Source organism: Gadus macrocephalus, chromosome 23, assembly GCF_031168955.1.
Source record: "Gadus macrocephalus chromosome 23, ASM3116895v1".
Lineage (NCBI taxonomy): Eukaryota > Metazoa > Chordata > Actinopteri > Gadiformes > Gadidae > Gadus > Gadus macrocephalus.
The window spans coordinates 6,435,403-6,452,588 of NC_082404.1; the positions used below are offsets into that span (position 1 = coordinate 6,435,403).

Genomic DNA, 17,186 nt, shown 5'->3' on the forward strand with positions numbered 1-17,186 from the left:
TGCACGCACAAACACACACACACACACCCAAGTACGCACACACGTACACTACACACACACATTCACACACACGTCTCAAACACATTTAGCTCTATCAATGTTCCACGGTATTATTCCTACCTGAACTGCACTATTATATATATATATATAATATATATATATATATATATATATATATATATATATATATATATATATATATATATATAGAATTGTTATATATGATGTCATATATTATTCATTATTCATACATGAGTGAACATAGACTTAGCATTAGCTACCCATTAGCGTAATAGCTTCAGGGAGGGGAAGGAATTCCCTAAATGGCAGTACATATTGGTGCCAAGCCGGTCCCAGAGGGGTTATAACACGACCTTACCTCGAGGCGGTCCCGACGATGTAAGGTTACGCAGCTAGCATCCTCAGCATTAAGCTAGCATCATTAGCATTCAGCTAACATCATTTTAATTCAGCTAGCCCCATTTACATTCATCCATGCTAGCAGTCATTAACATGAATGATAATTAACCATTAGCATCAGATAGCATCATAGGTATTCAGCTAGCGCCATTATCATGCAGCCAAGCTAGCAGCAGGGGAAACGTATCCCAGCGGAGAGAAAACATCAATATCGGGCAACACAGAGACGAGGCAACACTAACAGAGAGAGCAGAGAGAGGCAACACTAACGACAACACACCGGTGGCCCAAACATAGCCATATATATATATATAGGCACCGCATCGGCCTTTGGATCGTACGTCAACGTCGAGGCCATAAAGACTGGCCTGCTAACAAATACAAGCAACCGGGGGAGCCGGGTTTCTTCTGGATGAAAAGTCACGTTCCATCAGGAGAGACCTATTTAAAAGGAACCATGAGATTCACTGACGACACATTTGGCGATCCGACTCCCATCAAATTATTCTTCAAGGGGAAGATGGATCCATGAAGTATGCCGGGATAGGATTCCCTCATTATGGTGTCTAGACGCTGGTGGTGGTGTGATTGTGGATGGAGTGCCTCTGCCCTGGAGGATGTAATCTCTTTCTCCGCAGACGGGTGGAGCCTAATCCCAGAGGTGGAGGGGACGGAGGAGGCCTGCAATGGGTCTCAATGAGAACAGCAGACAAGCGACAAGCATGAATGAGAGATGTTATTATGCACTGATGAATCGTGCGACGGCGCACAATCGCACGCCTGCTAATGCGTGAGGTCCTGATTGGTTGAGAGGTGAAGGGGAGGGGCTTGCGATGACAGCGTAGGAACGTGAAACCAGACGTAGATAGATTATAAACAGATTACATAAAATATATGCAGTATAATATTGAATAATATATTAAAAGTTTTGGTTCCAGTAGAAACGCAGCTCTCCCATTTACTTAATAGTAACCTTATTTGTTAACAGACCAGTGTTGGCGTATCGTAGCAACGGAGCATTCAATGGGGCTCTGTCTACGTATCTATTTTAAAGGTCTCCAATGTATTCTCAACGGGCTAGCACTGGATATTAGCTTCCTGATCAAATATGTCTAACGCTATATCACTTAACCTCTTGACAGGCGATCAAAAATAATCTAAATGAGCTGGGAGAACACTGTGACTTTTGAGTTAGAATTCTGAGTGAATGACTGTATGGATATGTGAATCCTCTGTTCCCCAGGTATACCAGTATTCCTACACAGCCTTCTACATCATTTGCAGCCTGGAGACTCCGTGAGTATCCAATTAGCTTGATGCTGTATTCTAGTGCAACTACCCACATTGAAATGTCCTGGTTTGCCCCCATTTTCAGAAGAACATACTGAGACATGAGGTATCATAAACCCTGAATATACCATTTGAAAAAGCAAACCGAATAATACTCAAGCCGTCTGCGATGTAACAGTGTCTACCTCAAACTCATCTTCTGACTACATATACTATTTTAAACTTGTACCCAACCTTACATCACCAACCGTATAGCCTACTTGAATTGAACCAACCTTTCTCTAATGCCTAAACCTAATACTAATACATCAAGGGAAATATCTTATATATTATTAGATATTCCATGAAAACCTTGGGGCCTCTACGAATAGTCAAATCTCCTAACCTTTATGCCTCCTTTCCTTAACCTTTGTGGAAAACGTCATCGGGTCAAGGAGAGATGAAAAGGTGCGTCCTTTCGAACATAGGAAACGACAGCGCTGGTTAAAATGAATTTGATTAGATTAGATTTTTCCTAACCGACGTCATTGCGCGACGGCGGGTATTGACGACCTCTAGCGTCTCTGTGAAATTACAATTTTCCGAAGATTGACTACAACAAGCGCTCTTAGATCCATGCGTTCTTGTCGTAGGCTATTGATTTCTATCAGGTTATCGCCAACAGTGAGAATCATACACGCGGCGGATCCGTCGGATGCAGTGGGCAAGGGGTGTTATTGGCCAACGGGGATATTTAAGCCCGCTTGAATTCCAATTCACATGTGAAAGAAAAGAGGCTAAACTCATATTGATGTTGAAATGAACTGCCCCCAGTAGTCTTTCTTAAATGTGAAGTTGGCATTTTCTTTTCTTATGGTATATATGTATGTGCTTACTAACAAGCAATAAATGAATTCATTTATATTCAAATAATGATGTTTCTGGAATTGGTATCCATTAGGCCTAAAATCAATTGTATTTTCTTCTCTTCTATTCTTCTGCTTTCCTGCGTCTCTCATGCGTCTTCGCGTAGTGTCTGTAAACTTCGTCGGTGGCGTGTTGCTTTAAATATTGCCGCCGTAAAGAATTAGCGGATACCACTATCTCCTTTCCTTTCGCAAAGGTTGCTCAGTAGTAACCTATGCTAAATGAGGGTTAAAGGAGGCATCGAGGCTCCTTTCCTAAGCATTTTTAGAATTCGAACCACCTTTCCTCCAAGCACTTTCGGTTAATCTCCATAGGAAAGGAAATTACCGATGCAAAAAGAGAATTCGTAGAGGCCCTTGGACTCCCTTAGCCGCCACACTCAGTTAAATTCAGTGGTCCAGCTCTATAGGTGTGCTGCCACCTGGTGGCGGCTAGCAGACCATCAGCCCTCCAGTAGTGATGACCTCATTAATTCAACAGCTCCACAAAGGCATTGGAGGGCCTGTGGCGGGTCTTAAGCCCCCCTTGTTCTACACAGCACTTCCTATACAGGGACAAGTGGCTCCGGGGCAGAGAGGCAATGTAACGGATGCACCTGTAAACTATTCAGCTTTCTCACTGCAGTAGACTGTGTATGTGTGTATATTTGTCTGAGCGTGTTTTAGTGTGTGTGTGTGTGTGTGTGTGTGTGTGTGTGTGTGTGTTTGTGTGTATTTATCAATTTGTGTTTGTGTTGCATTTATTATCAGCATTTTGACTTCTGTGTGTGTGTGTGTGTGTGTGTGTGTGTGTGTGTGTGTGTGTGTGTGTGTGTGTGTGTGTGTGTGTGTGTGTGTGTGTGTGTGTGTGTGTGTGTGTGTGTGTGTTTTGGTGTGTCTGTGTCTGTATGTGTGTCTTTTCAGGGAGACCTGGAATCTCAACCCTCCAGAAGTGAGGAACGCCCAACTGCAGTACGCCGGCTGGGGACCCCACGGCCAGCAGCTGGTGAGAACTACAACTCCCATCATCCCCCGGTTGAGCCCTCCATTTACACCTGCGTAAATCACTACGACAGTTGAAGTCCGTTTTTATTTACTCTATCAGTCATGTGATTAAGATGTCGTCCATGGCAACATACGTCATTAAGAAGCGAGTAGGGGTTAGGGGCAGACATTGGGGTTTCGAACCTAGCAACTTTCTTCTGTGAGCAAACCAGCGTTGAGTTCTGGAGTGTTTGATTTTCCCGAGCGGATATCCATGGCAATGCATTAAAAATGTTTCAGATTACCTGGAATGCCTCAGAGCGAGATGAATCCCAATCCCTAATCCCAACACGAGTTTAAACAAGAGTTTACGCGTCCTTCTAAATCACTCCAAAATCCTCAGAGTCCAGTGATCCTTGCTTCCATCCCTCTCATTGGTTTCCCTTTGACACTAAACCCACCCATCCCCCGCCCTGACGTCTGTTTACCCGCTCCGACGGAGCCCTTTGACCTCTCCCCGCGCTCGCTCCCTCCACGCCTGTCGGGGTCCCTCCATCAGGCTGTGAAAACCGTCAGAATCAGGAGTCTTGTATCGCCTGTGTGACGAGACACCCAGGGATGGGTTCAGGGCGAGGTGCGTGTGTGCGCACAAAAAAAGACACGCGAGAAAGAAAAAACGTGAAATGCGAAACAAACTTGAAACGCCAAACGTGAAAGGAGTCGGAAAGAGGCGGGGGGGTTAAATGTAAAGTCGTTCACGACTTGAATACTACTGAACAACTAGTGAGTGGGGGGGGGGGTGGAGCTAGGAGTCACTGTTTAGCAGTGACTTCACCTACGAAATGTGAGTGCTAAACAGCGACCGCCCAACCTGGAGGGGGGGGGTGCCCTTCACACCCCGGGGGACCTGAGTCTGTGTGTCGGCGTCACGGCCCACCGATGTTGTGGGGAAGCCAGTGCCAAGATGTGCTGGGGATGGTGGTGCTGGTGGTGGTGGTGGTGGAGGGGGGGGGGGGGGGGGGGGGGGGGGGGGGGTTCACTGTGCTAATTAATTCACCTACTCTCTTCTCATATGTCACAGACACAAATCAGTTGAGTATTGTCTTCAAACATTACTTAATTAAGAGACTAATCCTCTAATTTGTCTCCATTTTGTTCCTGGGTTTATTGCGTTCACTTAAATAATGTTGATTTAGTTATTTATTCACTAATTAATTCATTTTCGGGGCTAATTATCCATATTTATCCCTCTCTCTCTATCTCCCTGTCTGTCTCTACCTTCCTCTCTCTTTCCCCTTCCTCAAATTCCCTCCCTTTCTCTATATCTCCCTCCCTCTCCCGCTCTCCCTCTCTCTCTCCCCTCCCTCACTCCTTCTCTCTTTCGCTCTTAATTTCTCTCTTCCCCTCCTTCCCTCTCTCCTTTCTCTTCTCTCTCCCTCCTTTTCTCTCTCTCCCCCCTCCCTCTCTCTTCTCTCTCCCCCGTCAGATCTTCATCTTTGAGAACAACATCTACTACCGCTCCACGGTGGAGAGTCGCTCCATCCGCCTGGTCTCCACTGGCAAGGAGGGCGTCATCTTCAATGGCCTCAGCGATTGGCTGTATGAAGGTAAGCCAATAAGCCAATCCCCTTTTGTGACATCACAAGAGTGTGAACTGCCAATAGCCAATCCTAAGCGTAACGCGGTGAACCCTGCAGACCAACCTTTATTGAATAGAATCAATCAATGTTGATTTGATACATTTAAATATGTGACATTGTATTCATAGAGTCCCTTTTAGACGTATGTTATAACATGCTTCACATGATCAAATCCCAACCGTTGTGTATTGTGAGGCGCCCTTTGTGTTGTTTGATTTAAATTTGCCCGGCGGCGATTTATAAAAAAATAAAAACTCTAGCCGGTAAGCTGTGTTGTTTCTAGGGCTTTAGTCAACCAAAGAAAGTCTTCGTCGACTGAAGTTCTATAGATGAAAAAAATAATATATATATATTAAAAACATGCACGTTATCTCTAGAAGAACTTCCCTTCGTCCACAGTGCACTCTACTCTGACTGCTAGCCTAAATAGGACGCAAGTGCTGATTGGGGAAAGTCAGTGGGTTCAGATCCACTCGTGGTCCGAGTTTGCTTACGCAGAGCTTCAATATATGAAGGGTCGAACACCAGACTTTATCGATTCAAGGCTTTGTTCTGTGGTTAATATAATGGGTCCCGAGGGATGCCGTTGCGATGCGTGCTGAGGTGCCGATTCTGATAGGTTCACATTCGAGCCAATCGAGCGTTAAACACAAAGGTTGACGGAGCATCACGGACGACATGAAAAAAAAATGACCGCCTAACGATTTTAGATGATATTCCTGCACACCTTTATGTTGTTTTAAAAAGTGTGCTGCAGCAGCGATGACTTCTGTGATATCTTGTCATTAGTTCGGAGAGTAAATGATAGGTAAGCATTTAGCCACTAGCTTCCTTAAGCTTCGCGAGTTCAAAGTTGTGAAAACTATGGTGTTTTTGGACTTTGGATATAAGCATCTGCTAAATGCGCTAAATGTAAATGATAATGTTTTGACCTCCTGTCTCAAAGTCTATCAAACCATACGGTTAAGAAACTACCGAACCTTGAATATAATTGTATTAATAAATAATGTTATTTCTAACACATCTAAAACCAATCTCCCATATATAGCCGATCACTCAAGTTAACAAACGTCTGCATTTGCTGCTACCAAGCCCAGAAATAATGGTTTGAGAAGTGTTTTTTTCCTTATTAAAATAGCTCCATCGATTGTCCAAACAATGAGAATTTGGTCAAGTTTAGCCGCAGACTTGCATCACACACATCCAACTGCCTTCGATCTCACTGTTCTTGGTTTGGGACCAGGCATTTTGAATTCGACTAAGGAATTTGTATTTTTATAGATGTGGAGCTTTCATGGACAGGACACTGGAGAGAGAGAGAGGAAATTGGGTTTAACGAGAGGGAACGACATGGGAGCGGAAATCGAACAGGAATCGTGGGCCCCAGAATGTGCATTGCATAATCTTGTTAGCACACTATCAGGTTGAACCATCACGCCAACTCAAAGGAAAGCTTTCACACTGCATTCTTAGCTGTTTGTAGATGTGTTTGGCATTCTGTAAGAGGTTGAAAGGATTAAAAAAAACATAACAACAAATACGTTAATACAATTGTTTTCAGGCGGAACACATATTTCTCCACCTCTAAATCCCAACGCTTCCCAAAATCCCGGAGCAACTGTCGCGAAACCTTTTTTCAAGACAACATTTGAGCAACAATTTCAGAAGTCCTTCAAAAGTCTGCCTGCCTCTTGCTACGACCTATCGGCGCTCTCCCTCCTGCCAGATATGCGCCTGTTGTTGTCGTCGTCGTTGTTGTTTTGGTTTCATAATCTTATCAACACCCACCTCCTCCTTCCAGATGAGGAGGTGGGTGTGAGCTTTAAAAGTTTGACTGCAGTAGTGGTAGAACTCTTGGCCAGACGTCGGAACACCAAAACAAGGCGGTGTTATTTCAGCCCCCGACCAGTCAGATCATAATGTTTGTAGGGTTTGGAAGACCCCGAGATCAGCCTAATTCTTTATGGCAGGGAACACAAACAAACGATTACGTCCACACACACACACACACACACACACACACACACACACACACACACACACACACACACACACACACACACACACACACACACACACACACACACACACACACACACACACACACACACACAGGTTTTTCTAGAAGGAGAGAGGGAGAGGGAGAGAGGACTGTAGAGGACGAGACAGTGATTGAGATGAAATGGAGGGGGAGCCAGGGGTAATGAGAAGGAAGGAGCAGAGAGAGAGGGTGGTGGAGGACAAGACAGTGATGGAGAGACGCCAGACAACAGAAAACCAAACAAAACAAACCCAGAGAAGATGAAAGTATAGACCTCGTCCCGACGCGTCGCGGTCCCACCGGCGCACGCGCCCTCAAGTTTTCTCCCGTCCTCTGTCAGCGGGCCGATTACCCACAATCCTCAGCAGCCACTTGCCGTGGCGTGGCCTGGGGACAGAGCTGGTGCGTGGAGATAAAGAACAACATTTTGTTTACGCGTCCCGCCGCCAACACAACCACGCTGCCACCGTCCAACCCCCCCGATTGTTTTGGCAAGGCGTCTGCGCGTCTATCGCTTCAACAACAACATGTTGTTTGTGTTTTCTGGTTATCACCGGTAGGAGGACGTGCTGTCACTGCGTGAGGCGCCGTCGTCGGCTGTTATCGGGAAAGTTCCGGAACAGAAACGGGGATTTGATTGGTTGTTTATGTTTTGCTGGGGTTGGGTTTATCTGTTTCCCCCCCCCCCCCCCCCCCCCCCGCGGTGAGATCCGACCCCGTCAGATGATTACTAATGCAGTTTTGTTTGTTTGTGTTTTGAAAGTTTTCCACTGAAACTCTGTTGTAAGCTTCAAATTCAATCTGTTGGTATATATTTTGGTGGCAGCCAGAACCAGCTTGCATTGTTTTCATCAAGATGCAGAAAATAATGTCATTTGGTAAATGATCTGCAGACTAACTTCTTTTAACTGGCCGGAGCTACTGTGTTAGAAAGCTACGCTAATTAGCAAGTGAGTCGGAAGTTCTCTTAATAACATCTCGGGGCCCTCTTGCATAGATGGATCACGCTTAATTAAACACAAACACATGAACACTGCTCAGCACCCAGAGCCCCTCTTATTTTCTATAATTTAGGTTTTTTCTTTTGATCATTTTGCATGTTGAATGAACTGAAAAGCTAATTAAAATCTAAAAGTGAACAGCAGTGGGTTCAGATGTTCCCCTCAATGCTATAGAAGCCGGCGGTGGGCTGTTGCTTAGCAAAAACAAAAGGCTGTTGGCTTACGCTCTCGCATTCTCTTTGTCTTTAGAAGACGACTCGTGCTCGCCTCATGTTCGAGTTTGCTTGAAGTAAACTCAACAAATGAGTATCGATTTCAAACCCAAAAAGATATTTTTTTTGGTTATTTTTTTGGTAATTATATAGTCAGGTAAAAGATAAACATGCATTGATGTTTACAGCTACAGGTTGCTAAGATTAGGTCAATGGTTTGGGTTGTTTTAGGCCCCGTCCACACGAAGTCGAAACAGGCAAAACCGTTACGGTTTCGATCTATCCGGTTACGCAGTATCTCCGTAAAGACGAAGCCAAGCAAAACCGGGTAGATCTGTAGAAACGCTGTAGTACACATTCCAGGCCCATAAGGGGCGCTGCTTCTGCTACAGAAATCCTTGTTGTTGTGAGTTCTGAGACTCCGCGGGCTTAACAGTCATTGGCTAGAGGGTCGAGGGGTGGGGCGATGACGTCATGGTTTACGGTTTCAGTCGGTTTCAGGCGTCCACACGAATCCAAAACGAAACCGGGTAGATTTGAAACCACCTCCGAGGGTGGTTTCAGAAGTTTGCGGTTTCGGTCAGCGGATTCGCCGGCTTCGTGTGGACGGAAGGCCGAACCGTACAAGACCTTTGCGGTTTCGCCATGAAAACGGCTTTGTGTGGACGGGGCCTTAGTTCAGTTCCGGGCCAGGAGAGTTTAGAGTCAATTTAGGTTATTCAGCATAGGGATAAAAGCATCTGGCCTAGTTCATGATTGCAGCAAAAACATAGGAGGTCCATCGACCCTGTCTCGCCGCTGCCCCCTATTGGAGGCAAGCAGTCAAATCTATAAAATATGAGCCGTACTGATGTTGTGTCTAAGCATGATTATAGTAGCCGCATAATGTAGTATTGAGCACATTCTCAAGAGTGCCATCTATCCCCCCCCTCCCCATTTCATATTCTCATTAGTTTGGACCAAGTAGGTCTGTCACCTTCCATTCATTACACCCACTGGTAGATTGACTCCCAATCAAATCGTGTCATATATAATATAACGTTCTCCACACAAGTTGAATTATGTAGTCCACACAGCGCCAGGAGGGAGACGGAGATGGCTTGTCTGGCAGCTCACCTGGCTGGGAGAGAAAGAGGAGAGTGGAGCATTAATAGGACACCGTTACTCCCATTAACTAATCTCTCTCTCTCTCTCTCTCTCTCTCTCTCTCTCTCTCTCTCTCTCTCTCTCTCTCTCTCTCGTTCTTATTGGGGTTCAGATGGCCCTCAGAAAGACTCCATTCCTGTGATACTACACACACTTTACACTGATGTTCTGATTAAGTGCAGCCCCCTGACCATAGTGTCGTGGTTACCAGGACAATCAAGGTCACTTTCCATATCAGCGTATGATGGAAAGCTTTTGGAGGCTGGTCACGACGTGGAGCCTCAGAGCCCGTCCCCAGAGGGGTCCGGGGCCTCAACCTCTTCACAAATACAGAAGTGAGGAGGTTGGCAAAAAAATAAAGCAAATCAGGCAAACTATTAAAAACGTTAACGCCGGTGCTTTCGGCCCACCACTCTGCTGTCGGCGGCCATTACTGTGATTGCTTCGCCGGCGTTCGGTGGCAGTGCGCCCGCTGGGGTTTTTAGAGACGTGCGCACCGCGGGGAAGGAGAAGAAGGGGTGGGGAGGATTCAAATAGCGACGCCCGCATATCAAGTGGTCGGGCCAAGCGAGGCCGGTTAATGAAAATGCTAATTGGTAATGGATGTTTACGGGATCCCTTCAGAAAGCCGCCTCCGGTCCCACAGATAAACAGCGCTAATGACATTTTAATTGGCCAAGATGATCTAAGTGCAGCCACCGGGCGCACGTTAGCGATGAGGGGAAATATTTGGATGTTTTCCTGTGACGTGACGCTTGACTTGATAATGAGTTGTTTTTTTTGGTGCATTGTTTGGGTGGAAAAAAAGTTCCCTGAACAACTTTGAAACGAGCATTGCTTGATGACGACTGTGTTTGAGTTCAGCTGGAAAAGAGTCTGATCTGTGTGGGTGTGTGTTTGTGTGTGCAGGGAGTTGTTTGTGTTTGGATGCGGAAGCGTACAGAGAAGCAAAATAATTTGCTCTTAGCGGTGCTTTTCAACTGTGAGGGGTGACTTTCCTAGAATGCAGGTTAGAACAAAAGTGCAAAGTACAAGGTTGTGTTTCATATAGGCACACGCATAGATGCAAACACACACACACACACACACACACACACACACACACACAGTGGGCAACAACAATGTGTTTTGAAATTGTTTGCTTGAGTGTGATAAAAAACAATAGACACACGACGCAGAGACAGGCTTGGAACAAAGCACCCTTGAACCAATGTTGAATCAACTCCATGGGCAGGAATTTAAATACAGGCGTCGTCCGGGATATATTTAGGTTTCCTCACATCACTGTTCCTCACTGTTGCTCAAGAGTTTGACAGTACTCCTTGTAGACTTTAATATTGAAATGAAAATCGAAATGTGGGTTGTCAACTCATGTTATCTAAAAGATATTAAATCAGCTCTTTAGGGATTTCCCCTAACAAGTCTTTCAATTTGGCAACGACCCATTTTGAATAACAATTTAAACATTTTGAGGGTATTTTAATATCTCTTTAAAAGGCACTCAGTGGTCCGAAAAGAACGGCACCTGTGTCTGCAGCAGAGTGGAACGTTCACATCGGGTTTTGGGGAGAATGGCAGAAACATCACATTAGTCTTATCTGTCTAAATTGGGGATTTATTTCAGTAACAGTGATGAAAAGGCAAAGGTGACTATGGTGATGATCAAAAAAGACATAACGTCACGTTCAAAACAGATAAAAAGCTGTTTTGGATTTCTATTGCATTAGTATGACCAATTTAGTTTTTGTCTCTTGCAGAGGAGATCTTCCAGTCCCACATCGCCCACTGGTGGTCACCCGATGGCGCCAGACTGGCTTACGCCACCATTAACGACACGCTGGTGCCCAAGATGGAGTTACCCATGTTCACCGGGATCCCGTATCCCACAGGGAAGGAGTATCACTACCCCAAGGTACGTGGGCTCCTCGTAAACGCTAGTCTTACGATAAAATGGTTCTCAAACGGTTTCGAGAGGAAGGGACGACGGTGAACCCGAGAACAGTTATCAAGTGTAAGGGAAAATAGCAACGTGTCCAACGTATGTTCATCGTATTTATCTTTTAAGCTCACACTAATATTATCCGTTTTACCTGCTCTTGCTTTGCTTCCTTTTGTCCCCTGCGGCCACCCTTACCTCCAGGCGGGGGAAGAGAACCCAGTCATCACCCTGTACGTGGTGAACCTCCACGGGCCTCTTCACACCATTGAAATGAGGAGACCAGAAGACCCTAGAATGGGGTAGGGACCCCGACTACCATCACACATTCCAAATGTTCCCATTCAACACTAATTAACACTTTTTTGGTGACATAAAAACCAACACATTACTGGGTTTTCAATATCCATAAATCAAACACCATTTAAATTCTGGCAGCGGATTAAACTTGTCCTGTGGGCAAATGCCTTAAAGTGTGATAAGTAGAAATAATTATCACATCTCCCATCATGCAATTTCCAGCTGCCTGTCGATAACTTTGAATTTACACTATTCCATTATTCACTATTGATAGGAACATTTACACTATGCAAGTCTGAAACATCTTTGTCATGCCTGTTTGAGAACTGGATGCATTTCAGTCCATGTCCATTGTGTCCCTGTGAAAACAGTCTCCAGACTGTAGAAACTGTCTCCAGTCTAAAAGGGGAACTGTCCCGCACTGCAACTCTCTCCTATAAGAAAGTACTGCTTCATACAGTTTTGTGAAGCCCGCGTTTTGCTGCATGAACTCCATTGCGCGAAAAACGCCGCCCAAAAATATGACAATTTATGTCATCGGCCATTTAATGGTCTCCATTGGAGACCGTGAAAAAACGGAATTTGAAGCAGTGCTCTCTTATTTGAGGAGAAAAGCCAAGCGTGACGGCTCCCCTGGTACGCTGTCAGTTTCCTCTTCCACCTGAAACCCGCCCGTCTGCTGTGCCTCTCCAGGGAGTTCTACGTCACCATGGTGAAGTGGGCCACCACCACCAAACTGGCCATCAACTGGCTGAACCGGGCACAGAACATCTCCGTCCTCACGCTGTGCGAGGCCACCACCGGGGTCTGCACCAAGGTACGACCTCCTGGGTGGGCTCTAAAGGACAGGGTCAGGGTACTGTGGTGAAAGGGTGTGGGTGGCATTACCACCGAGATGCCGCATAGTCCTTTACCCCTCACCATATTGCATCCAGTACAAATGGAACGGCAGGCATTGGATTGCCAGTCGCGTGACCTTGACTCTGGAGGGACCGGCCCGTATTATGTGCTTTTAAAGTGTCCCACTCCCCTAGAAAAAGGAGCTAAATATTAACCTTCCTCTCTCTCTCTCTCTCTCTCTCTCTGTCTCTGTCTCTCTGTCTCTCTGTCGCTGTCGCTGTCTCTCTCTCGCTCTCTCTCTCTTGCTCTGTAGAAACACGAGGACGAGAGTGAGGGCTGGCTCCATAGACAGGTTTGCGTTCATCCACTGAGTTTATAATCCCCCTCATTCCCAAATGAATACCTATTCAGAGTGCAGTCCTCAAGAGTACTCAAGTGTGTGTGTGTGCGCTGTGTGTTTGTGCGTGTGTGTGTTTAGAACGAGAAGCCCCTGTTCTCCAAGGACGGGCTGAAGCTGTTCTTCACCAGGGCCATCCCTCAGGGAGGGAGAGGGAAGTTCTTCCACGTCTCCATGTCCATAACCCAGGTACGTCTTCTTCTACCTGACCCGACCGGCAGGGGCCGGTGGGCGCGGACAGGGTAGAGCTCGCTGGGGCCCTCTGCTGGTTTGTTACTGTATAGTGTCTTCCAGATAACAACGTAGATGTTTAAACGTATATTTTCTTACAAAACGTTCACTCCCAGTAGAGTTCTTATAAATACATTTCATGTATTTATTTTTACCTATAAAAAAACCTAACCCTCCATCTACTCATAACTAAAATACCTTCTCTTTGATAAAATATATATGTTTTTTATTAAAACCATGGACAGTTGAGTTAATGTGGATGACAGATGTCATTGGAAGGGGTGCTTCAGGTCAGTGTGTTTACCTCCCCCTACAGGCCAACACCAGCACTGACACCTTGCAGTCCATCACCTCAGGGGACTGGGACGTGACGCAAGTCCTGGCGTATGATGAGGACAACCAGCTGATGTGAGTGAAACCCCATGCACACAGAGACACACACACACACACACACACACACACACACACACACACACACACACACACACACACACACACACACACACACACACACACACACACACACACACACACACACACACAGGTCCTGCAATAGCATACACATTATCAGCATAGACAAACACACATAGCACATTGACATGTGCCAGGAAGACACGCACAAATGCATGCTTCGCGAACATGCACGGTAACACACAAGCTCAAACATGTGCACGTCACCTACTGACATAATGGGATGATCAGCACACACAGAAGAACACAAGGACTTTTCCTAATTAACTAACTAACATTAACTAACATTAACTAACGTACGTGTGTGTGTGTGTGTGTTTGTGTGTGCGTGTGCGTGTGTGTGTGTGTGTGTGTGTGTGTGCACGTGCCTGCGGGGGGTGTTCACATACACACCCACACACACACAAACAGACACACACACACGCACACACATAAAGTTATTCCACCTTGATGGGAAGGTCGTACTTTATTTGATATTAACATATTATATTAGCATTTATTATTTGATGCTATCAAATAATAGAAGTTGCAAGTCAAAAATTAATCAGTCTTGTGGCTTTCACAGATACTTTCTCAGCACAGAGGACGACCCCAAACGAAGACACCTGTACAGGTACCTAATTTCATCCTACTGTAAATGTATATGGTTGTGCTCTAAATATTAATATATTCATCAGTCCTTTCATTGTCATATGTGGTCTAGCCATTCCAGAATATATCGTGAAAAGTGTGAGATGTATTGGTCTTCCGCTGGTCTGTCCGCAGCGCAGACACCGTTGGAACCTTTAACCGTCGCTGTCTGTCATGTGACTTCCTGGATGGGTGTGGCTACGTGACGGGCTCCTTCAGCCTCAACATGAGCTACTTCCTGCTCAATTGCCAAGGTAACGAGAATATCTACAATGATGATGGTTTGTTTGATCTTAGTCTTTCACACTTTGTGTTAAGGTGTGTTAAGGTTAGTTCTACCAATGAGGACTTTGGTGTGTCAGAGTTAGTTTTACTTGTGAGGACTTTGGTGTTTATAGCTTAGTTTTCATTATGAGGACCACCAATAAGGACTTTGGTGTGTTAAGGGTTTTTTTACCAATGAGGACTTTGGTGTGTCAGAGTTAGTTTTACCATTAAGGACTTTGGTGTTTACCGCTTAGTTCTACTAAAGAGGACTTTGGTGTGCCCAGAGTTAGTGTGATGAACTACTGTGGTGTTTTTCACTTAGTTTTAACAACATTTTGAGTACTGTGGTGTCTAAGGTTGTGAGACTGATGAGGACTTTGATGTGTAAGGGTTAGTGTGGTCAAGTAGTCTCTGTGAGGACTTTGATGTTTATGGGATCTTGTGAAATTCTCTTTGTGTGGACTTTGATGTCTGAGGGTTTGTGTTCTTGTCAGAGGATGGAGAGGGTGGAGATAACCCGGGATCGGGTTTAGTTTATTTGGCTTTGATGCACTTCTATGTGTATAGAGGCGTTTCTGTTGGTCCTTTCTGACTCTCTCTCTTTCTGCATCAAAATGTCACCAGGAGAGGAAGTTTTGAATAGTTATATTTTAAGATGTGCTTTATAACATGGTTATTCTTCATTTCAATTATTTTGACAAAGCAAGGGTAATCTAGTAGAAAAACTCATTTTAGTGATGATTTTAAATGTCAGCCAAAGGAGCAAAAGTAAATCCATCTATAAACTACAAAATATGAGGTGGGAAGATAAGATAAGATAAGCTGTACTATGATAAGAAATTCTTTATTAAAACCGGACGGGAAATTAGTAAAGATAAACTGAACGGTGTGGGTCAATAGACGCACAATGGAAATACATTTCTAACTTTATTCAAATGACTTTATTTTTCCTTTACAAACTTCATTAGAATGCTACAAGGTAACAGTTACCCTGCACAGCCATGCAGGGTAACCTAGGTTACAGTGCAGTGCAGGGTAACCTAGGTTACAGTACAGTGCACCGGTACAGCGCAGGCTACAGTGCATTTTAGACCCGTGAGACAGACAGCATACAAATACAGGACAACGAGTGTTGTTAAAGCAGTGTAAAGTGTTCAAGTCCAATCTAAAGTGTATGTCCAATGAGTGTTTGGAAATAAACAAATATTACTAAAATCGATTTTTTGATCATTGATTTTTATCATTGATTATATATTTTTTCGACCTGTTGTCATTTCAACCACAGCCAAATAAGCGAAGCTAAAGCCGTTGGGTTAAGAGACAGGAAAGGACCTGAAGGAACCCTCTTGTGTTCCCCTGTCTCCACCTCAGGTCCCGGCATCCCGTTCGTGGCGGTCTACGACACACAAGACCGGCAGAGTGAGTGCTCCACACACACCCCACTCCTGGGCCTCCGAGACGAGTGGAGGCCGGGTCCGTCCGGAGAGACAACGCAATAACAAGTTTACACTGCAGAGGAACGATGATCTTGTCAAATAGACAGAGCGATGAGTGGTGGGGAGGGGGGGGGGGGGGGGCAGACATCTTGGTGCCGAGTCTTCGTCTGTCAGGGAGCAGATGTTGGATGCGTGTCGTAATTGCGTTAGACCCCATACGATGGACGCCCTTATGAAATCACAGCCAAGCCTGCTGCCAATATGCACATCCTGAAATGTGATTAAGTTTGTGTGTGTGTGTGTGTGTGTGTGTCAGTGTGTGTGTTTGGGATTGCTTTAACCTCTGTCAGAACATGAATGATTATGATGATGGAGAACTTGTTTTTCCTCTCTGTATTACTACAATGAAACTGTATAAACGTGACCTTTTACGGAAATGTAATGGTAGAGTTGACGAATATTGTGAAACCTTTCAGCCCAATTATTCTACTGTTTGATTATTATTTTCTTGTTTGTCTGTTCCTGAATTCCACTCAGCAATGATTTTCCTTCTCATTCTCATCACGGTCCTGATATAACAATCTGAAATACCAATATATATATACATACCAATATTTTATTTGTATGCATTTGTTTAACCTTTATAACACACATCACATAATCACATAATCATAATTTTCCCCATAAAATAGCCTCTGTGCGTGCGATACAATGATCCTCATGCCACCACATACATTCAATCTAATTCAACTTTATTCATAGAGCGTTTTTTTGCATAACAGCAATAGAAATGCAAAGCAGGTGAAACAACATGAGAGCGATACATATATGAACTGTGTGTGTGTGTGTGTGTGTGTGTGTGTGCGTGTGCGGGTGTGCGCCTGTCTGTGCGTGCGTGTGTGTGCGCGTGTGTGTGATCCAGAGGTGTACGACCTGGAGACCAACGAGAGCCTCCAGCGGACCCTGGACTCCATGCAGATGCCCCGGGTGGAGTACAAGGAGATCAGCATAGAGGACTACAGTATGACCTCATTTAAGTTACATTACATTTATGGATTAC

At 45.0% G+C, this 17,186-nt stretch overlaps 1 protein-coding gene across 6 annotated transcripts in view; it reads left to right on the top strand.

Moving 5' to 3' along the window:
• Nucleotides 1-17,186, top strand: part of dpp6a (dipeptidyl-peptidase 6a) — a 183,706-nt gene that overhangs the window by 160,406 nt on the left and 6,114 nt on the right. For all 6 annotated transcript variants that reach the window (XM_060044485.1, XM_060044486.1, XM_060044487.1 and 3 more), the window contains 13 exons: nucleotides 1,664-1,716; nucleotides 3,519-3,600; nucleotides 5,065-5,185; nucleotides 11,376-11,530; nucleotides 11,759-11,856; nucleotides 12,548-12,671; nucleotides 13,008-13,046; nucleotides 13,173-13,280; nucleotides 13,639-13,730; nucleotides 14,359-14,406; nucleotides 14,559-14,677; nucleotides 16,062-16,109; nucleotides 17,049-17,147. In XM_060044485.1, coding sequence (XP_059900468.1) covers nucleotides 1,664-1,716; nucleotides 3,519-3,600; nucleotides 5,065-5,185; nucleotides 11,376-11,530; nucleotides 11,759-11,856; nucleotides 12,548-12,671; nucleotides 13,008-13,046; nucleotides 13,173-13,280; nucleotides 13,639-13,730; nucleotides 14,359-14,406; nucleotides 14,559-14,677; nucleotides 16,062-16,109; nucleotides 17,049-17,147 — 1,186 coding nt within the window. The remainder of the gene's footprint in view (nucleotides 1-1,663; nucleotides 1,717-3,518; nucleotides 3,601-5,064; nucleotides 5,186-11,375; nucleotides 11,531-11,758; nucleotides 11,857-12,547; nucleotides 12,672-13,007; nucleotides 13,047-13,172; nucleotides 13,281-13,638; nucleotides 13,731-14,358; nucleotides 14,407-14,558; nucleotides 14,678-16,061; nucleotides 16,110-17,048; nucleotides 17,148-17,186) is intronic.